This window comes from Girardinichthys multiradiatus, chromosome 21 (assembly GCF_021462225.1).
Source record: "Girardinichthys multiradiatus isolate DD_20200921_A chromosome 21, DD_fGirMul_XY1, whole genome shotgun sequence".
NCBI classification, from domain to species: Eukaryota; Metazoa; Chordata; class Actinopteri; order Cyprinodontiformes; family Goodeidae; genus Girardinichthys; species Girardinichthys multiradiatus.
Window position 1 is genome coordinate 18,909,005 of NC_061813.1, and position 21,984 is coordinate 18,930,988.

Here is a 21,984-nt window from a genome sequence, read left to right on the forward strand (position 1 = left end):
TTGTTTTTTTTTTTTTTTTTTTTTTTTTTTTTTTTACCTTAATCCAAACTTATATAAACAAAGAACAGCGCATTAATGAAATATAGTGGCAAAGGGAAGTCTTCCCTGCATTTACATTTATGACTAGGTGGGAGGAGTTTGTCCCTTCCCTCAGTCCCTCTGGTCAGGCAGCTTTTACAAGTCGCCGCATGTAGATTCTTACACACTGTGAACAGAAGCCGAGGGAAGATGAGAGGCTCTGTGGGAGCAGTCGTTGCTTAACGGGGAATGAAGAAGCAGGAATGCCCTGACAGTTTGCGCGTAAGCTCTACCACCCCCTGGCTACACAGCAAGAAGACGTGGTGTGCAGTGAGGAAACTTGGAAAAAAGCGTGGTGGTGGTTGGGGGGGTGGGTCTGATTTCTGCGCTGTGCGTTAATACGCAGAAGCATCTTTAACTCTTAAAAGATGTGGTGGGTTTTCCGAGGATGGATAACGTGTGTGCTCGTCACCTTTTCCGCACAGGTAAAAGAAGCATACTTTTTTCATGTTTTGCAGCTGATTTTATTGGTATGCATGCGTAATTGTCCAAACAATCGCACTGTTTTGCGCACCGTGGTTTTTGGGGTGATCATGTTTCGTCCCACTGCTAAAACTTCCCTAACGTCTTCAGATTCATGGTGATTTCATGATTCTGGCGGTTTTGTCAGATTCATTTATTCGCATGAACGTTTCCCCCTCACTGAAGAAATAATTAACTTACTTTATACGCACAAAGACGAACTGTAAATCAGTCCACCAAAGCAATATTGGTGCTATTTAAGCCCATTTGAAACACTTTTGTTTTCCTTCAGAATAAATGACAAAATGTCAAGGCTTAAAGAGAAAAGTGAGAATATGTTGTCTACTTTGTATAGTCCAAGCAGCTAACACTGTCCAGGTGCAGAGGTTTGTAAGATGTGGTTCTAGTGGGGGGACTGCTGGGCACCAGTGCTCTGCCGCTGTTTTACGGTAAGGCAGCTTGGAAATGCCTTGACTGGATCAAATGCTTTTCCTTTTTTTTAATATATATACTTCTGCTCCAAAATGTGTCGAAAGAGAACAAGCCTGGACTGGCACTAACATCTTTTCCAGGCAGGGATCATTGTGCATATGACACAAGAGGAGAAAAAAAAAATGTTTTTCACAAGCTGTGAATTGACCAAACATCAAGTGGATGCCTGGAAAAAGAGTCAGTACCGGGAAGGGAAGAAATATTTTCCGCCAATGCTTTAAAGTGACTCTGCAAACCCTTTGGCTCTTGTTTGTTCTCACAGAGGTCTTGCCATTATTTACTCGCAATATCCCCTTAGAATTCCCCTTCATGTCGTAGGTTTGCAACCACTTCTACCCAGTTCATTCCAAATTTGTCTCAAACTGTCTGTTAGATATTGGGCAATGGGCAATGACTTCAAGATGTTCAGAACTACAGATACAAGAAATAGTAAATCATGAAAATGCAGCACTTTAGTGGAATTGTTTACTTGCTTCCCCACAATAATGGGTCCTCAGTGTTTTCATTGAAAATCCTCCATTTGTACCAGCATTAATGTACTCATCCATCTGCCAAGTTTTCCCTTTAGGCATCCAGTAGGCATCAAGTGTCATCTCCTTTTTGCTGACTGATTCCGTTTCCTCGTACAGTTATCTCTCAAAGCAGGCACTTTTCAAACCATCCTAGTTTTCATTAAATATCCAGGCAGTGAATCTGTTCCTTCACCTCCACCAAAGTAATTAGTGCCATATCTGAGCCACCTTAAGCAATCACAGTGTTGGTTTAGACCTGCACATCCACACTTGATTTGATGGAAGGGAACTAGAGCATTTAGGGTAGTATTTGTGTGTTTTCCATTCATCTGGCCAACATGAAACAACTCTTGCAATAACTGATATTAATGGAAGTTGTTGTAAAAAAAAAAGGAATTTTTTGATGTTTTTGGCATGCCTATAATACACTGGTCAGCTTCGACACAAAAGCATTAGCAAGGATTAAAGAGTCTTAAAAATTTGTCAGTTTTTGTTTTCCTTTGTTTGAGTTTTCATGAACTTAATGTATTGTTTTATTCACAGTTTAATCATTTATTACAACTTTGCATTTTTCCTTAATTATTTATAACTTTTTTTGAAGGAAAATCACCTCCTCCTCCTCTTTTATTAACCCTGTAATAAGATACGATTAACCTGTAACATCTACTTTTGCCGGTGACACATCGGACATTTATTTTATTGACTTTAATCAAAGGTGCAATTAATACACAGCGATTCAGTTGTTGTGCAATATTGCTTTTTGGTTCCTTATCTCAGATCAGTTAAACTCCCAGAGACCTATAAAATCACACCATGCTTCTCCTGGCTCTGTGCCTGGTAGCTGCTACAACCGTTATGCAAATTCTCCCGTCCTCTGGAGGCAAATGGATTTCAGCTTGACTCAGAACTGTTTTTGAATTTATCACATGGGGAGTGAAAGATATTTTATAAGATAAACAAACTAGCCAGGAAAACATTAAGGGAAATGGTTTTTTTTAGGTGAAGAGGGAACTCTGAATGCCTCTTTGTCAATTTTTTTCCTTTCATTTTGGAATGCCTATTTTATCCTTCCCATTTGACTATTTTCCCCTCTCCACTTTTTCCATATTTTGTTTTTTAGGAAACAGTATACATTTGTAGATTTGACCACGTGCGGCAAATAATGTTGGCAATGTGGTTAGAGATTTTATTTTCACCATTATGGCAACCTATAATCTTATAGGGTGGATCATCGGTTTTTCTTTTACATATATATTTTTAGTTAGTCAAAACACATTGCCACACATAACTGAGACCCTGTATTTACATATGGGACTAACAAAACCACAGTTCCCAGCATCTCGCTTCCTGTGCATTCTGGACAAGATGTAGAGACTAAAACGGGGTGGATGGATGGATGGATGGATGGATGGTTTGCTGCAGCACATGGTCCTTATTAGCTCTGTGGTGCAAGCTATGAGTGTTGTGCATCATTATCGATTTGGTTAGAATATAAAACAAAGGTTGGCTGCTATGTGCGTCTGGAGGAGGTAGTTAAACGCGAGCCAGTGTTCTTGTTGAGCTGCCATTGCCTGAGGCTGCACAGACAGACATGGAGGCTAAACACTGTTTAACATGGAGATGTGGTGAGAAAAATGTGTGGAAGATGTAAAGATTTTAATTTTCTGCTTAGAAAAACAAAATGTCCAACACCAAAAACTGTTATTTCTTTTTAACTTTATTAAAGTGTCTGATAAATGAATGTGTTGTAAATTATTTGCCCCTCACACATTTCTTCTTTTTTGCTTTTGACAATCAGACATGGTGGTAGTGATGTCATGGTCTAGGGCTTCAGCACTTGGATGACTTGCCATAACTGAGGGAACCATAAATTCTGCTTTCCACAAGTAAACCCTAAAGGACATTGTCCAGCAATTAGTTCATAGCCTTTAGCTAAGGCACACTTAGTAATGCAGCAGAACAATAATCCAAAGAAAACAGAAAACTAATGTCTTTATGGGTTAAAACTCAACAAATTTTGAAGTGGCCTAGTCAAAGTCTGGACAGAAAATTGATTGAGATGCTGTGGCATGACCTTAGACAAGCCATTTATTGTTGTTGCAGCCATATCTTGTGCTATCAGTTGGGGACAGTGACTTTTTCACGTTGGCTTGGTTTAGATAAATAAATGTAATCATCAGTTTAAAAACTGCTTATTTATTTATTCAGGTTCTTTTTGAAATTAAAAAAATTGTTTGATGTAAATGTGTTGATGGTGAACATGTAATGCCCACCTAACATTCTCACCTACAGTGTAGGAAGGTTGACATCCTTATCAACAAACCGCTACCTTAACTGTAATGTGTACTGTAATGTCAATAAAGCTTTTGAAGAAGCAGACAAATTAAGATAGTGTTTCTAAATATTACCTGTGGGGAAATATGACGCTGTGTACAGTCTCTGTATTTATTTGCAGTGCAAACCGCACCATAAATAACTGCATACTTTCATGGGAAACATAAATTGAAAAGAGCAGAATGAGAACGTGACGACTCTTGGTCGCAGTACAAAGTGCAGTCAGGCCCCTAGCTTGTATTTTTCTACCTTTATATATAGGGTTTGTGGCTTTGGCACCACCTCTGTCATAACAGGCAGATTCTCTAATTCAGCAATGTGGTGAGGAGTTCACAAGCCACAGGTTTGGAGAGATACGAGGGTGTGTACTGCATGCATGTGTTAGACTAAGCGGTGCACTTTTGCAGCATTTTGCTACAGTTTGAAGCTCTGTCTAATTAGAGCTTCATTTGCTACTTCAGGTGTTTAAATACTGCTCTGGTCAGGTGGTTCTGAGAGGGTGGAAAAAAATCTTGAACATCTCTCGAAAATATTTGACCAATCCTCATAGAACTTTCTCAAAATCCAATGTCTTTGCCATTTTAATGGTGATCTGAATTTTGGAAAAAAATCTTAAAAATTGTAAACCAGTGGTATAGGTTCACAAGCCTAATCCCTCTTGTATAAATGCACTAAAGTAATCTCATTTTCTTTTAGGACGCTATTTCCAAATCAACCCAGTGCAAAGAAAATTATTACTTAAACGACTCCACGTGCTGCAAAAAGTGTCCAGCAGGTAACAACAAGCGCATGTACACACACACCTGCACATGAGAATAAAACACCAGGTCGAGAACACTGTGCAGCTGGTTTCCTCAATGGAATCAGCAGGAAGTAAAAATGTTTTTTTCCTTTGCAAAGTAATTTCAAAAGAGGAAGGATGTTTAAAACATAACATTTGGCTGAAAATAGCAATGGCAAATGTTCTCACAGCCAGTCGCATACAGATTATAGCTGGATTTTAATTGTAAAAGGGGCTACTACAGAACAAGAGGAAAGAGGCTATAAATTTCTAGAATTTATGCACATTTATCTTCTTTTCATCTTGTAGTTTCCACGTGCGTACTGTAATCATGTACATGTAGTTTCATCTATTTCTATCCTTCTGATTGCCTTTTCTTTAGGTCAGCGTGTGCTTTCTCACTGCAGTGAATACCAGGACACTGTATGTATACAATGTAGTCATGATACGTATCAACCTGGCTGGACGGGATACATGACCTGTATCAAAAAGAAGTACTGTGATCCGGGTCAGCATCTATGGCTTTTTCCTAAAAATGTCAAGATCCCAAAGAAAGCATCTGTCTTCACTAACTTGCTCACTTCTTTGGCCTCTAGGTAAGGGATTTTTGAGAAGAAATGAGCACAGTGAAGACCCGAAGAGAGAGGAACAGTGTCAATGCCGGCCTGGTTTCCAGTGTTCTCTCATCAACTGCGAATACTGTGAGAAGATACCCACCTGCGGGCCTGGTTGGGGACTTGAGGAAGACCCTGGTGAGACAGTCTTAACAGCAAACACATCCATGCATATCAAACCTTTCCAGATGGCTGTACATCACTAATATATGATAATGAGTGTTTCTTTTTTTAGCAGCTTCAAAAAATGGAAGGAAGATCTGTGTTGGATGTAAGAATGGGTTTTACTCTGCTGAGGAGGATCAGGAACAATGCAAAGAATGGACCAAGTAAGGAAAAACAGTCTTCAGTTTGGAATACCATAACATATGATGGAGGTTAAATGCACTTGTGTAGCTCTATTTACCATTAGCTATAAGAAACATGTTCATCAGGTTCTGTCCAGATCAATTTTTAAGATGAGTTTTGTATTTCTTCTTCATATCGGAGTGCTCCAGATCCAGCTTAAGGATGTTTTTGTTTTTTTTCCGTCTAATGAGAAATATCAGCTTCAATGGATTCAAAATCTATGTTGATATTTAAGAATATGTTGCAAATCTAATAATAAAAACATACTTTAGCACTCCTGCAAACTTATATCTATATAAAACACATTTAAGTGGCCTTTATGTTTGTTTACACAAGTGTACTATTATTTGTCAAATATACTGTGCACATTTACAATTTTAATATTTGTGAAATATAGATTTTAATATTCAAAAATATGCTCAATATGTTTAAAATATATTTAAATACATTTTGAAAAGTTTTTTTTTTTCATATCCCAGCTGTAAGGCCGAGGGCAAGAGCGAGAAGCAACGAGGCAGCGCTCAGGCTGATGCAGAGTGTGGACCGCCTGTCTTTGGTGAGACAGCCACTGCAGTGTGTCACTAAGCAGTTTTCTTTGTGTATAATGCACAAATATAGTGGAAAAACATTTCTGTGACTTCAAAGTTCAAATCTTCAAAGGAATATAAAGAAATGTGTTTTGGACTTTTACATTTTTTACTGTACTAAATAATAAGTTATGCAGACCACAAAAGCAAGCTTCTATTTATCTGTTGTTACAGGTCCAGCACCTTCCTGGTTTGTAGTTTCATTGCTGTCAGTGGTTACTGTTCTTTGTCTCCTCATTCTGCTGCTTTTCTGCTACAAGGACAAACTGAAGCTACTTTCTGGTAGGTTGAAAGTCATCTTTAACCACTAACCTTTTCCTCCTGTTTTGTGTTTCAGTGTGTCTTCAGTGTTGAACGTATTGTTTCAGAATTTTGCATGTAGCGGCAAACAAATGCACATTTCCACTCAGCATTTTAGTAAATAGCACTGTATGTTTTGTTATATATTTTAGTTAATCTTCGATCCTGCGTCCAGAATCTGAAGAGGAGCAGGATACAACAGGTAACTAGTATATCATCTTTTTTATATTTTCTCAAGATAAAAAAACACAAACGGTTTTACACATAGTTGGGAAGTGTAAGAAAATGATACATGGTTTTCAAATAAAAAGCTGAAAAGTGTGCCATGCATTTATATTCATCTCTCTGAGTAAATACTTTGTAGAAGCAACCTTTTGATGCAGTTACAGCTGCGAGTCTTTTGGTGTGTATGTTTTGGCCAGCTTTGCACTTCTAGAGATCAACATTTTGGCCAGTTTTTTTCTGCAAAATAGTGCAAGATCAGTCTGATTGGTTGGAGAGTGTCACAGAGTGACATTTTTGGACTTTATTTGTGGCTTTGTGTTTGTTTACCTTTTGCTTTGATTTTTCTATTTTGGTTTTTGTATCATGTTTTTCTTTTCTCCCTCTTCCGCCTCCTAATGTTTACTTCTTAAGTTCTTTTATGGTTGTTTTCTTATTACTTTGTATGGTTTATTATTATTATTATTGTAATTATTATAGTTCTTGGTCTTCCCTGGATTCTCTAGTTTTATTTCTCTTTAGTATCTTTGTGGTTAATTGTGTTTTATTTCTTCATTTGCACTCTTCTTTTTTTCTGTTTCCTTTCCAGTTATTTCAGTCAGTATGGTTAGGTTTGTTTACTTTTGTATTCAGGTTTTCTTTATGGGTTCTTTGTTTGTTCTCAGGTTGTTATGGTTGTTGTTCCTATGTTCCCTCTAGTTTCTCTGTTTACTTTAGTCATGATTATTCTAGTTTTCTTATTCCCCATTTGATTATTTATCTTTGTCTATAGGTTTGCTTGGTCTATGTTTCTGTTTATTGTTAGTTACTTTGCCCATCCTCAGTCTTTGTATTTGTTTCACCATTTCCTTGTCACACCTGTTCCCTGTTTTCTCTGATTACCTGCCCTTTGTTATCCCTCAGTATATTAGATGGTTTTGTGTCATTGTTTGTGGCTGGTTCCTTGTGTTTGTCATACCCGTTCTCAACCCACGTATTTGTGCTGAGTTTTTTCCATGTGCCTGCAGAACCTATCTTGTAAGTTTTTTGGATCTGGACTTTTGATTGTATCTGCAGTGCCTTGTTTGGTTTCTTTAAAAACCTCTGGAAATAAAGCTGAAAACCTTTTACAACATGTTGCTGCCCAGCTCTTGTCTGCGCTTTGGTCCGCCCTCAAACCACTTTATGACAGAGAGTTTCTATCAACATAATGTTTCAAATAGAATTTATGCCTGGACTTTGACTGGGCCATTCTATTGCATGAGTAGATTTCCACCACACATAATGTTTGACAATTTTAGTCTCATCTCACCAGAGCAGCTTTTTCTTCTGGCAAACTGCAGACTGTACTGGTGGACTATTTACTAATTGTGTGAACTCTGAATGCAGTTCTTTGTACTTAATTTTATTTAGGAGTGTTAAAAGTAAAGGGGGATGAATATAAATACATGAAACGCACGTATAACTTTCCTTTGAATTATTTATACTTTGTGCTGTTCGTTCACATAAAACTTCAATAAAATACATTGAAGCTTGTTCTTCTAGCATGAGAATAACAAAACACACAAAGTTTTGACATACCTGATTATTCATTGAAGTAAAATACTTGAATTTAGTTGAATCTATCATTGTTTGTTTCGTTCTAGGAGACTTTAGCCCCTCTTTACCGCAGTGGAGCTGCAGGAGGAGGAATACCAGAAGTTGCTGGCTCCAAATGTACACCGTGTGAGATGACTGAACTCATCTACCCAGCTTCTCCTAGTCCTGAGATTGACCCGCCATGCACCTTCCCAGCCTCTGTTCCCTGTGTCATGATCTCTCTGCCCTTCACAGAGGAAATGGCAGAAAAAGAAGTGGTTAAGGAGAACAAAGTGACAGAGACAGAGAGCCGAGGATCTGGTGAACCAGAGGAGCTGTCAGAAGAGGAGGTCATTAATGCTTCTCCATTTTTGGCAAGTTCCTGTGTGTGTGTCAGTCTCGTTCGCGAGCCACTTGAAGTAGGGGAGAATGAGGACTGTAGCCAGGCTGTTATTCCTGGGACAACAGGAACATGCTCATGCGGAGGCCTCGAAGTAAAAAAGGATGGAGAGGAAAATGTAAAAGAGGACAAAAGTGACAATCAATTACCTGAGGAAAGGGTTGATCAGGAAAAGATGGGCACATCTTTGAATGAGACAAGTGTTAGATCACTGGTCTCAGTGTGTCCTCCTGTCCACACTTCCTCTCTTGTTCTTCCATCCAATCCCCTTCCTGACCTCTGCCTTCCGTTGTCCCAGGCTCAGTCGACGCAGTCCAGGTCCACCCTGTCTGACAAATCGCTGGTAAAACAGGACGAATTATACAGACTGGCAAGCACAGAATCTGATTCGTCTGAAAACAATGAAGCCTCCGCTATGACCCTGGTCAGTGCAGTGATGATGTCTACATCTGCTGGAGAGCTGTACCTGGACAAGACACAAGAGGCCTCAAGGTTGGAACACGGCCAGGGAATTTTCTGCGGGAATAGCAAGGAGAACAAGCTCTCTTTGGAGGAGTCAGAACTGGAGTGCTCTCCAGAGAGCCTGCACAGTGAGCTGGCTGAACCAACTCTTACCTCAGGTATGGATAACACCAGAGAATATTTTTATGAAAGTACATTTAACTGAAGGTTTTTAAAAGTAAAATGAGCTGGTGTTGAGTTAAAAATTTATGTGAAAAATAGCAATGTGCAATACATTTATTTTTTCCTACTATGCACAATAGTAGGAAAACATTTAGTTGTGATACTCGTGACATTTTTTTCTTTATGATTCCTCAGTGCCCCCCAGCACTCTCTGTGAGCTGTAGTTTCTCAGCCATTAAAGATATACATCAGGTCTGTGCATTAAGATCAGTTGGAGTCTATCCAACTAGCCAATTATATTGTCCATATGCGGCGTGTGAATGCCTGACATTTTATTTATAATGTCCAACCAAATGTTGCATCCAAGCAGTCCTTTGCAATTGTGATATTGCACACACTGATATTGCGACAAATATTGCGATTGGATATATTGTGCAGCTCTATATTTAACTTTAAAATGTTTTTCAAAAATTATTTAATTATTTCTTTTTAAGTTTATTCTAATAGGACATTATCATTGGCAAGTAGGTGAATATTATTAACCTAAATGCCATATTCACATTGAATATCTTTATTTTAATACTACATTACCCAGTTTTTCCATTTCAGAATCTCTCTTCAATACTTTCAGAGTTTATTTTTGATAGACTAAAGGTATTTTGAAGATCTTATTTGATAAAACAAAGAGACAGTGGAGCACAATAATATTAGAATTGGTTTATGACAGTTCATAGTTCACGTACTTGTGCTCATTGTCTTTTGCTTCACCGGAACCGGGTCGCGGGGGCAGCAGACTCAACAGAGACACCCAGATGTCCCTCTCCCCAGACACCTCCTCCACCTCCTCCAGGGGGAGCCCAAGGCGTTCCCAGGCCAGCCGAGAGACATAGTCCCTCCAGTGTGTCCTGGGCCGTCCCCCGGGCCTACTACCAGTGGGACGTGCCTGAAACACCTCCCGAGGAAGATGTCCAGGAGGCATCTGGTATAGATACATGAGCCACCTCAACGGGCTCCTCTCGACCTCTTCTCCGCTACTCTTCTCCGAGCTCCTCCAGAATGGCCAAGCTCCTCACCCTATCTCTAAGGGAGTGCCCGTCCACCCTACGGAGGAAGCTCATTTCAACCGCTTGTATCCGGGATCTCAAAGTTCATGGCCATAGGTGGGGGTAGGAACGTACACCCACCGGTAAATCGAGAGGTTCGCTTTTCGGCTCAGCTCTCTCTTCAACACAATGAACCGGCACAGCGTCCCCATTGCTGCGGCAGCCGCACGGATCTGTCTGTCGATCTCCCGCTCCATTCTTCCCTCACTCGTGAACAAGACCCCAGAATACTTGAACTCCTTCACTTGAGGCAGGAACTCCCCTCCAACCTAAAGAGGACAAGCCTCCCTTTTCCGGTCGAGAACCATGGCCTCGGACTTGGAGGAGCTGATCTTCATCCCAGCCGCTTCACACTCAGCTGGGAACCGCCCCACTGCCTGCTGTAGGTCTTGGCTAGAGGGGGCCAGCAGGACCACGTCATCTGCAAAAAGAAGAGACGAAATCCAGTGGTCCCCTAACCAGAACCCCTCCTAGAAATCCTGTCCATAAAAGTTATGAACAGGACCGATGACAAAGGCCAGCCCTGCCGGAGTCCAACATGCACCGGGAACAGGTCCAACTTAGTGCCGGCAATGCGGCACTTCATGTGCAGTTCATGGTTATGTTATTGTAATTCAGTCTGTGCTTTTCTGGGCAGTTTTCTTTGCGATGGTGTCACACTAGAGTATGATATATAGGAAAGGTCATTTAAAGGGTTTCTACTGGGTCTCAAAAACCCTTAAATCTATAAATTTTCATTTTAAGCCTTTAAACACAATACAGATTTCGTCTGCTAAAACTTAAGTCACTTCTTTCTTTGACTATTTTTTAAACAATTAACTGGTGGCATTCCTTAGATCCATGTGTTAATACACTGTGACAAAACTACGCCACCCATGATGCAGTGCACCAAATAGCCATTCTAGAAGGAATTTGTTTCTGGATATTTAGCCCTCCCATCAAGCCCTTGAAGAAATTATTGTAGTTTCTTCTTTTTGTAGTTTCTTGAAGGGACTGAAATTAAAAAATAAATCATGTTTGTAAGTTGTTCTTCATGTAAATATTTAAATTTCACATTTTTTGGCATGACAGGGATTTCACCAGTTAGCTAGAACCCCCCTTCAAATAATCATTTTTAAACTGCTTAAAACGGCCAAAAAAACCACCAAAAATTCCAGATCATCAAGGTTCTATATTTCAATCAAAATGGTTTTGAAAAAGTTTTAAATTATGTTAGTGAAACTTGCAGAAACCTTTTTACTATTAATAGTGAAACTGGCATTAAGGAAGGATATCAAAAAATGTCATTTCGTAATGTAAATGAGTTGTAAGAAAGATATTTACTGTTAACCCCGGCATGGGTTCTAATTGATATGTATGTGCTGCTAAAACATTGAGGGAAACTTATTCATTTACAGCAATGTGGCTCGAGCACTTAATGGTGGTGTATAGATAGAAAAGCAGTAACTGTCTGATAAGTACACTGGTCAGCTTAAACTAAAGCATTATTAGCTGAATGTTCTACAGTGAATTTAAAGCAGCGGTTTGTTGTCAGAATAACAATAAGTTGTCTGACTATATCCAAGAACCATGATTTATTAAAGCCAGTACTGATAGTTGGACCCTGATTTGTGAGGGACCACACAGGGAGCAGGGAAAAGCTATGTGTGTGTTTGATGCATTTGAGAACCACCAGAACCACACTGGAACAAACACTGCTCAGTCTCTCTATGTGTGTCTGTGTGCATCTCCAGTACAAAAGCTCCTGTTTATCCAGGGTTGCGCAAAGTGACCACAGCTTTAATTGAAGCAAGATGTGCACAGCTTGAGTAATACTTTTATAATCTTACCCTTCCAACACACACAAACACCATCTCTCTTTTTTTTTGACTCTCACTGATGACTTGGTATTTTAATTACATGACTGCTGACCTGAAATGAGTTCCCATCATAGTAATGACAGCTGATTAAATACCACTTCCCGTGCATGCTATTTAAAGGTTAAGGTGGAGTCAGCGATTTTACCTGGGCACCTGAAATATCGCTTAGCCGTATAATAGACAGAAAGATGGTGTTCAGAGAATCTATCAAGCAGCTTCTGAAGAAAAAAAAGTTTTATTTCTGATGTATTAGAACAAAACTTTAATTGCTTAACCTGTTGAGCATCCCAAAAAAAAAGAAGGAGAATAAGAAAATGATAACACGTAAGAAGCCAATGAGATTCCATTGAGCTTTGTTTTAAAAGCTGCGGTCGAATGACACATTTTTCCCAGACTGGTATTCCAGGAAAAGGCTGTGAGACAGGGAACACTGAGACTATTCAGATGAGGGAGTGACAGTGTTTGTCGTCTTAACATAATAAGCCTAGGTGTTCCTTAAAGCTTAGCGTATGTGGGTGTAAACACAGCAACTAAAATGTGTTTCCTGATATTTTCTCTGATTCTGCGTGTGTGTGGGTCGGAACATATGAGATGTGACTTGTGAGTCACAGAGGGTCGGCTGGGAAGTCAGACAGGAGGTGGGATAAAATGGGAAGCAGGGGCTCAATGTAGCTAAATGTGACTTAAGAAACAAAAATGCTCAATTATTTGCTAATTTACACACTTGGCTTGTGTAAACTATGTATTTGCACCAGGTAGAACTTCTGTCATTAGATTTAAGGTAAACTGAACTAAATGGCAGCAACAGTCCACCTTTTCAATAAATCCCTAAATGCTTCTTTAAATACTGGTGTTCATGTCTGGATTTTCGCATGCTGAAACTTTCTGGAGACTGTAAAGTTGCTGGAAGGAAATGACACAGCAATCTGTAGCCATGGCCTTTTTGTGGCCATCTTGCATTGTCATTAAACCCACTGTGCCACTGGGCTCAGAGTCTTAGTCATCAAGGATTGGCCAGCACATGGTTCATTTCTTCACTTTGTTTCAAAATCTATTGGCTTGTGTCATATAGGAAGTTAAAAATCTGAAATGATTCCTATGTTTTCAGCAGTTGAAGTAAATTTGCTTTTGAATTTGTCATGAAACCAACCATCTCTTCTGCTCCTTGCTGTTATTTTTCTACCGTTCAGGTCTTATTTCCGGCAGCCACAACACCACTTTCATCTCCAGCGGTCAGGTGATGAACGTTACCGGTGACGTCATCGTCGTCTATGTGAGCCAGATGTCTGACAGCAGCGACGAGGGTGGGCCGGACGGTGCCTTCGGGAGCCCTGTGCAGGAAGAAGCCAATGAAACAGCCCAGTTTTTCCAGAGCTGCCTGAGGTCTCAAGGGGTCTCCATTTCCCATAGCACGTTGCGAGAAAAGACGCTGCCAGTGCAAGAAATGATACTGGGAAAGTGAAGGGTGACTAGCAGCTGTCAAAACAGTGATCATCTCAACAACCTTAACATCCATCAAAATAAATAAATTGGTTTATTCTTAAAGTAAGGGAAAACAAAAATTTAATTTTTCTTTAGTTGAGTTTTATACCTATTTTATTTCTCATATCATGCCCAGACCTTCTTAGATGGAAACTTTTTTCTTCCCAACAGTGATGGGTAATTTTCTAGGGAACTAAGTTCATGGTGGAAAAAACATGTTTTTTTGTTGGATGGAAATTTCCACTGGATTTTGACACTAATAGTTAATACTTATCTAATTTCTCGCCTTTTATTCTCCACACTTATGTCTACAGACTATTCTCTAAGTTTGAAATGTGGATGATTCAACTTTCCTTACTTACCTAAATATCCACCATGTGGAAAATATTTTCACAGTTTTTTTTTATGGTTGAAACTTTACTCGGTTAGCCACACTAGGAGCTGGCAGAACACCGAGTCTGTCCAAAGATGATGATGATGAATTTTCAGCATTTCACTGAGTGAAGCTTGCAGAAGCTATTTTTTACAATATGAAAACACATCAAGTTCTGGTATGATGCTTGTTTAATCTGTACAGAGCCTTTGTTTATTGTCACTTTATTGCACCAAATGTGCAATTCATGTCTAAGAGAAAAATGCTATGCATTTGATAAGCTATTTCATTACTGGTTTGTTTTATTTTGCAAATTTTAATGAAGAAAATCAATATGTTTTAAGAATGTTTTTTTTTAAGGTAAATTCTTAATGGTTGTTTGTCCAAAATTTCAGAAGTGATACATGATTGTATATATTCTAAAGAAGCATTATCTATTTGTGAAAGAAGTATGAGTTTTTCTTCTTTTTATTTTTGGCGGGGATGTGTTAGATCATGTGGTGCAGCTGAGAACAGGCAAAATGCAAATTATTCTAGACTTAGTGGCCCCTAAAGAAGGCCAGTTCTTGAAGCTTTTATTGTCTTAATACAATTTTGGCTCTTATTATAATACTATTCCTATCCAACATGTGGTTCTTTATTTAAAGAGTATTTGGAGTGTCTATGAAACATTTCAATATTTAATATGGCCCTACACTGTAAAGCCTTATGGTTTCATCATTGGGAATTTGTTTATGTTTTTCTTTACATTGAAAGTGATGTGTTGGTGTTTATAATGACACAACATGTTGAGTTACAGCAAAATGTTTTGATCATTATTGCAAATTATGTGGAATTAAGATTTGATATTTGCTTGGTATGCAAACATTTCACAGTGATCCTTGCTTTCAGTTTGTCATTAGTATGCCAGCAGGCGGGTGCGTAGTAAGTGTGGCATTCGTAATGTTTGTGTTTACAAAAGCTGTTTTGTGTTATTTACCTGGTTCCTAACTGTTTTCAGCCCCTTAAGGACCAAATGTGGCAATGATAAAGCTGAAGAATTGTTGTGTTAATTACCACACGGTCAGTTTTGGGTTTTTTTTGGCATAGAGTTCAGCTCAGAATTATTTAAACCCCTGGCAGATTTAGGTTTAAAGATTTTTTTTGCCAACATGTTTCTTTTGACATGAAGTTACTTAGTACTTATTTTGTTATGTATTTATTGAGTCTTGACTTGATTCTGGAACAAAATCTGTGGATTAGACTGATGGCAAGGAGGTCCCTTAACCTTAAAGACTTGGAGCCCATCATTAAAGATAAATAAACCAAATACCAGTGGAAACATACAAAACTAGGGTTTCACTGCTGTAATGTCCATAAAGGTTTTTACTTGGTTATTCAAAAAGGAGCTACATAACTTTTTGGCATGTTATTAAATAAAAAGTGAATAAATGAAGAGGAATATGTTTTCTTAAACTGAAGCTCCTTTTACATTATTTTATTAACTAAGAGATGTCAGTCGGATTTCCAACGAGAACCAAAGGTCTTAGTTGAATGAAAATCATTTTAAATCTAAATCTGTCAGGATCCAAAGAGTTTTGAGTTTATAGTTTTCAGTGGATACTAAGCCCTTTGAATTCTCTTATAAAGCAGCTTCTGATGTTATGCCATCTCCTATACTCTCACACCCGATGGACACAACATTCACACAAAGTAAAAAAAAAAAAAACATTTTCTCACATTTTCACAACTTCCTTGCACTAAAAAATCAAGCTAAAACTATGTTCTAACTTGCAATTCATTTGTCACATGTGGTCTGAAATAGTGTGTTTTCTGGAAAAGACGGAAGGAAAACCTTTGACGAAAACAACATTATGCTTTACTGTTGTCTTGCTTGGGTTCCCTACACTGATCAATCACAACCTCACCATGTGTACGCAGCTTTTAACAAATCATGTATATATCAATCTACCCTGAAGCAATGGATAAATAAAAAACAATTTTGATTAAAATTAATTATTTTCAAAATTAAACATCTTTTGCATCAAAGTCTGTTTTTTTTTATCGATGGCAGCTATCCTGCATTCTGTGGTCTCTCTTTGTCAACTCTCCTATTTTGGGATGGACAAATTACAATGAAAGGGTCCTCCTCCTGATGATCTATAATCCTTATGAAGCAAGGCTAATTATATATGTGGCAAGGTCCCTTTGTGTTTGTCCCAGCGTTGACAGACAGGCAGCCTTTCATCAAGCCAGGGGATGGCAAGCAGCTGTGAGGAGAAACTGTTTGAGCAAACAGACCAGCTAGCGTCAAAGGGAGACCACATGAGAAGAGCTGGCAAAGCTCATTTAGGTCTGGTTTGGGTCAGCAGGGGTATGTTTATATATGCATGTGTGCTTGTGTGAGTGTGCTTCCCATCTCTGCTTATTTATATGGTTGTTGTAGAAAACAGGAAGTTATGACTAGCTTTCACATGGTTTACATGAGAGATGAAGGCCAGCAAGCACAAAGCTGGTCTTTACAGTTAAAAAGCTTTCGCACTCATTTGAAGCTGAAAAGAATTATGTGTTGGCATATGTGGGTGGGTGGGTGTTACCAAGTTGCTTTAGTCTACCCCCTAGTGGTGATTTCAGGTTAAGATGGCAAGGGAACACATTTCAAGTGGTAAGCAGTTACAGGACATGAACCTGTGTTTGTAATATATTTCAGAAGCAGATCCTAAAACATAGATGCTTTTTGGGTACAAGAAAAACATATTAGTACTCATATGGGCTGCACAGTGGTAGCAGTGGTTGGTAGCAAGAAGGTCCTGGGTTAGACTCCCGGCCTAGAGTCTTTCTGCATGGAGTTTTCATGTTCTCTCCTTGCATGCGTGGGTTCTCTCTGGGTATGCTGGCTTCCTCCCACAGTCCAAAAACATGCTCGTTAGGTTAATTGGTCTCTCTAAACTCTCTTTAGATGTGAATGTGTGTGTGCATGGTTGTTTGTCATGTGTGCCTCTGTGTGGCCCTGCGATGGATTGGGGACCTGTCCAGGGTGTACCCTCCCTCTCACCTGTAGAAGGAAGGATCACTAGCTCCCCTGTGACCCTGTACAGAAGAAGTGGGTATGGAAAATGGATGGATATTTACATATTTACAGTTAAACCAAAACCTTCTCGCCATTTTCACAAATGCAGAATTTGTAGAGGGCAGGATTCTCCAGCCTGCAATAAACTTCTCCAAAACTTTATCCCTGACCTGTCTGCTGTGTATTTTGGTCTACATGATGCTGTTTCTCCACTAATCTCTAACAAACCCCGAAGGCTGTTACCGAACAGCTGTTTATACTGAGATTAAATTACACACAGGACAACCTTATTAGGCTTCTTCTGAAGGCAATGGACTTTAGAGGTATCAGCGTAAAACTGAAAGTTTTTATCAGTTGAAATGTTTGAAAGCCACATATCATTTTCCTTCTACTTCAAATTAATGCACTACTTTTTGTTTGTCTGTTTTAAAAAAAATCCTAAGAAGCTTACATTGAAGTTTGAGGTCTGTGACAAAATGTGAAAATGTTGAAGTAACACACTAGCAACACCTCTTTGGACTCATTAAGCACTACAGAATCTTTTCCTTGTAATATCTTACAGATATTGAGGAGTACACCTGGGAGGGGGAATCCCACTCTTGGCTAATGTTCTGGATTCATCTCTCGTAATCTTACACTTCTCAAAATTGAATGAGGAGTTGGTGTCAGCCCAGTTCAGCAAATGGGATAAAAGCTTACCTAAAATATTCAATACAGGTGATAGATTTAGAGCTGTGGAAAGCACCAGAAAGTCCACACTAATAAAATGCTGTAATTACAGAGGTCTCACCTGTGAAAACAGGTTTTGAATTTCACTTACTTCCTTTCAGAAGACCTTGGCAGCTATAGCTTATATGATCTGTGGTTACTACTTACATTTTTATATAAAATTTTAAGTCATATGAGGATCTGTTAGACTTCAACAATCGCTTCAGATTAAATTGGAAAACAGTGACTGAATTCGTTTGACTCTGAAACACCTGGACAATAATTTGTATCATTTTGCTGCATTCTTTTGGAAGATAACTGAAATAAAAAACTTCTCATCACATCACAAAAATCCAGTTATCAAAAATTCTGTTAGGAGATTTAACAACGAATTAGATTAAAGAATTAAACTAAAACATGTCTTTCAGTTTATTTCCTCAAACTACTGCACAATATCTCTTGTCATGTGGCTGCTCATCGGAATCCCAAATACAGATTCAGTCTTAATTCATTAGTTGCACTGACTGAATCCTAACAGAAGGACATTTATACTAAATATCAGCTTCTCAGTAAGGCTGTAAACCCTTTGAAGGCAAACATATTTCCTCTCTCATTTCTCTGACTCTCTTTCTGCCAGAACACTGGACCTCAATCCTGAAACAAACATCCATAAACGATATTGCCAGTAAGATTTTAGGAGGGATTTTGAGTGCTTTCTTCCCGAATCTACATAAAGATGCAAACTATCAGGTAAGAAATTTCTCAGTAATATAATTAACAGGGATCCTTAGTAAGTGCTTGGAGTACAACTCATGAAAACATATTTATCTTGAAAATAACCTTAACTTTGCCTTTGCACCTTCTGAGTGGCCAAATCCAAAAAATTCAAACTGATCTTTCTATTTTAATTTTTTTGTTGTTGTTGTTGTGTCTAGCATTTGGTGTGTCACCTTTTTTTTCAACTGCTCTCCTTTCAGGTGTATTTACTTGACTTTTCTGATCTTATAGTAAGATTAGATATCTTATAGTAAATCAGAGGATACATCTTAAAGGAATTTTTAAATGTAATTTCTGATTCCTCAGGTCTATGTTCAATCCCAAGTGTTCATCAGATGTGCGTCTGGATGGGAAGACGGCCATAGTAACGGGGGCAAACACTGGAATAGGCAAAGAAACAGCTAAAGATCTAGCTGCTAGAGGCAAGCAGACACAGCTAGATGTTTTCAGATTAAAAAATACTTTCTTTAGTTTGTTACTTAGATTATTCTGTGTGGAAAGTATTTAAATCTTGAAAAGTAAATCAAATTTCCCTAAATCAGATATTAAACTGATTTATTAGTAGTTACAATGACTACAAATTGTTCACTTTTAAGACTTCCAAAAGGAAAACCACATCAGATTCAAGCTTGCATGTACATAGAAACACACATCACTATTCAGAACAATTAATCTCTCTTTTGTAGGTGCGCGAGTGGTTTTGGCGTGCCGAGACATGGCGAAAGGAGAGCAGGCTGCGTCTGAAATCATGAGGGAGATGAATGGAGCCAAGGTGGTTGTCAGGCAGCTAGATCTGGGTGACACCAAATCCATATGCATGTTTGCTGAGAATATCTACAACAGTGGGTGAAACACGGACACAGTATATACAGAATAAAGATAGAACGTTTTGAAAAATGCAGCACATATTACAATATTCTGGTTTTCAGCTGAGAAGACACTTGACTACCTTATCAACAATGCAGGCGTGGCTATCTGTCCTTATGCAAGGACAGTGGATGGATATGAGATGCAGCTTGGAGTCAATCACTTAGGTAGGGGATAAAAATGTTTAACCAAAATATAGAACGTCTGAGGTGCTTGTCACCATGTTAAAGAAGTGAATGTTTAACTTTCGTTAAGTAGCAAAAGTATGAACCAGTGCTCTTTTCCTCACATTCCTGTAATTTAGGATCTGTTGCTCAGAAATCATCATCTATTGCTTAATTTTCCCTCTGTTTCTTTCTTCTCAGGTCATTTCTTCTTGACTTTCCTGCTGCTGGACTTGCTGAAGCACTCAGCCCCATCCCGGGTCATCAATGTGTCATCCACAGTTTATGCCATGGGCAAGATCCAGTTTGATGACCTTAACGGGGATAAAGATTACCATCCTGTCAGGGCCTATGCTCAGAGCAAGCTCGCTAATGTGCTGTTTACCAGAGAGCTGGCCAAAAGGACTGAGGGTAGGGTGTGTGTGTGTGTGTGTGTGTGTGTGTGTGTGTGTGTGTGTGCGTGTGTGTGTGTGTGTGTGTGTGTGTGTGTGTGTGTGTGTGTGTGTGTGTGTGTGTGTGCATGAATGTCAGGCAGAGCCACAAAGACTGACAATTCGTCTTTGACCGTATGAGTGTCCCGCCTTGTGCATGAAAAAATAAAAGGTCTTCATCTGCTTCCAGTGTGAGAGTCTCATGCCCCAGCCACAACCGCTCTAAGCAATGAACTGAGCATTTTCATGAAAGACTGTTTTCCACAAGCCACACCTAGTTTTTTTTTATGTTTTTCTAAGATTAAGTGTTAATCACTTTGTAGCAGATTTTGAATAGCTTTTTATTTACAAAACTTACCACACACTTTAAACTGTTCTAAACCATTTATGTTTATAACCAGTTAAAATGTAAACAGTAGCAGAAGTTAGAAGAATCTATCTCTGATTCTAATTCTCTCTTTGTTGCCTCTGCAGCACAAGGTGTGATGGCTTTCTCTGTGGACCCTGGCATCGTGAACACTGAAATTACAAGACACATTAGGCGCCCTCTTGTGGACATAGCTAAGATATTCAGTTTCTTGATCAGGACCCCAGCAGAAGGAGCTTCCACTACTATCTACTGCATCGTTACTCCAGAGAATGAGATGTTTACCGGTGGATTCTACAAGTCAGTGAGACATGCAGCTGAAAACTGCCTACCTGGGCCTCTTATTTAAAATCAAAACATGCACCAGCCAGTTTCATTTCCTGTCAAATACACACAAAATAATATTGTGTTTTATATGATACCATAAGGTAGCTATCACCAAAACTGTAGACGTCATTCATGTATTTTTCATTGTAAAATATGACTGTGTAAGATGAGCAGTATAACACCAGAAAGATTTAAGAAAGACTAAAGCGAAAAAACAGAACACCGACAAACAAACAAGAAACTGTGCCTATCAAAGTTAATAATTCACCTTTTTTAATTTCTTTACCTCGTTCTTCCTCTTGTTTCCAGGAACTGTGCCAGAGCAGACAGCTGCAGGGCAGGTGAGGATGATGGCACAGCTTTGAAGCTGTGGGCTGTGAGCTGCCACCTGCTGGGCATCCGTTGGAGATAAATAATCTGACTGCATGCTGTGCAGCATCGTTCATATATACCTTGAAGATTCCCTTTTCCTTTTGTTCACAAAGATTTTGAACATTATGCTTGTTGCTGACATAGTTTAAGTAAATAACTTGGCCTACAATGTTATTATTGTAAAAATTTGAGTTTTAATATTACAAAACCTATAAAGTGGAGATATGAAATGAATTGACAATTTAGTCAAAATGACAGCCAGTAAGATGGGGTACAATAAAAGCTACTGTTCTTGTGAGCTTGTGTTTTCTTTTGTTGCTGCCTTGTGCACACTTCATGCCACTTTACCTTTCTGTTTCCCCACCAGCTTCCACTACTTTCATTGCTAACTTTATTTTGCCTGCTGTTTACTAACAAAGACTATATTTTATAAAGAGTAAATTTCCAAAACTGCTGCTCTCATTCAAATGATTAAAATAAATTCATTAGAACATTCTGAAAAGCAGTCCATTTAGACTACAATTAGACACTTTTAACCTACCATAACATTCCTCTTTAATATATTTCAGATTATGTTTGATTCACATTATCTGACAAAATCTTCAAAAATATACATCAAACACATTTCTGTTGTTCTTTTGGTTACTTACCAGCAGGATGGTCACAGGATTGTCGCAAAGAGGGGAGCAAATAAAATCCCTCAGCATAACACGATAGAGCTATGGTTAAGGTTTAAGCGAGGGGAGATGCATAGGCCTAAATTACCAAATTAGCTCCTCCCAAAGCTGAACTGT

General features: G+C 38.8%; 2 protein-coding genes across 4 annotated transcripts; both read left to right on the plus strand.

The window, feature by feature from the left end:
- Positions 1 to 382: 382 nt before the first annotated feature.
- tnfrsf11a (tumor necrosis factor receptor superfamily, member 11a, NFKB activator) lies at positions 383 to 16,140 on the plus strand. Of its 2 annotated transcripts, none has more exons than XM_047350611.1 (10): positions 383 to 503; positions 4,575 to 4,653; positions 5,042 to 5,167; positions 5,256 to 5,411; positions 5,509 to 5,602; positions 6,101 to 6,177; positions 6,383 to 6,490; positions 6,661 to 6,710; positions 8,356 to 9,307; positions 13,464 to 16,140. In XM_047350611.1, the coding sequence occupies exons 1-10, from the start codon at positions 447 to 449 to the stop codon at positions 13,733 to 13,735; spliced, it is 1,971 nt and encodes a 656-aa protein (XP_047206567.1). In that variant the 5' UTR covers positions 383 to 446; the 3' UTR covers positions 13,736 to 16,140. The 2 variants fall into 2 exon arrangements, with proteins under 2 accessions (XP_047206567.1, XP_047206568.1); XM_047350612.1 differs by having other exon boundaries at positions 5,512 to 5,602.
- Positions 16,141 to 18,398: 2,258 nt separating this feature from the next.
- si:dkey-73n8.3 (uncharacterized protein LOC100150965 homolog) lies at positions 18,399 to 21,488 on the plus strand. 2 transcript variants are annotated; one of them, XM_047350308.1, is made up of 7 exons: positions 18,405 to 18,635; positions 18,969 to 19,084; positions 19,349 to 19,504; positions 19,592 to 19,696; positions 19,895 to 20,104; positions 20,599 to 20,791; positions 21,128 to 21,488. In XM_047350308.1, the coding sequence occupies exons 1-7, from the start codon at positions 18,622 to 18,624 to the stop codon at positions 21,228 to 21,230; spliced, it is 897 nt and encodes a 298-aa protein (XP_047206264.1). In that variant the 5' UTR covers positions 18,405 to 18,621; the 3' UTR covers positions 21,231 to 21,488. The 2 variants fall into 2 exon arrangements, with proteins under 2 accessions (XP_047206265.1, XP_047206264.1); XM_047350309.1 differs by lacking the exon at positions 18,969 to 19,084 and having other exon boundaries at positions 18,399 to 18,635.
- The last annotated feature ends 496 nt before the right edge of the window (positions 21,489 to 21,984 follow it).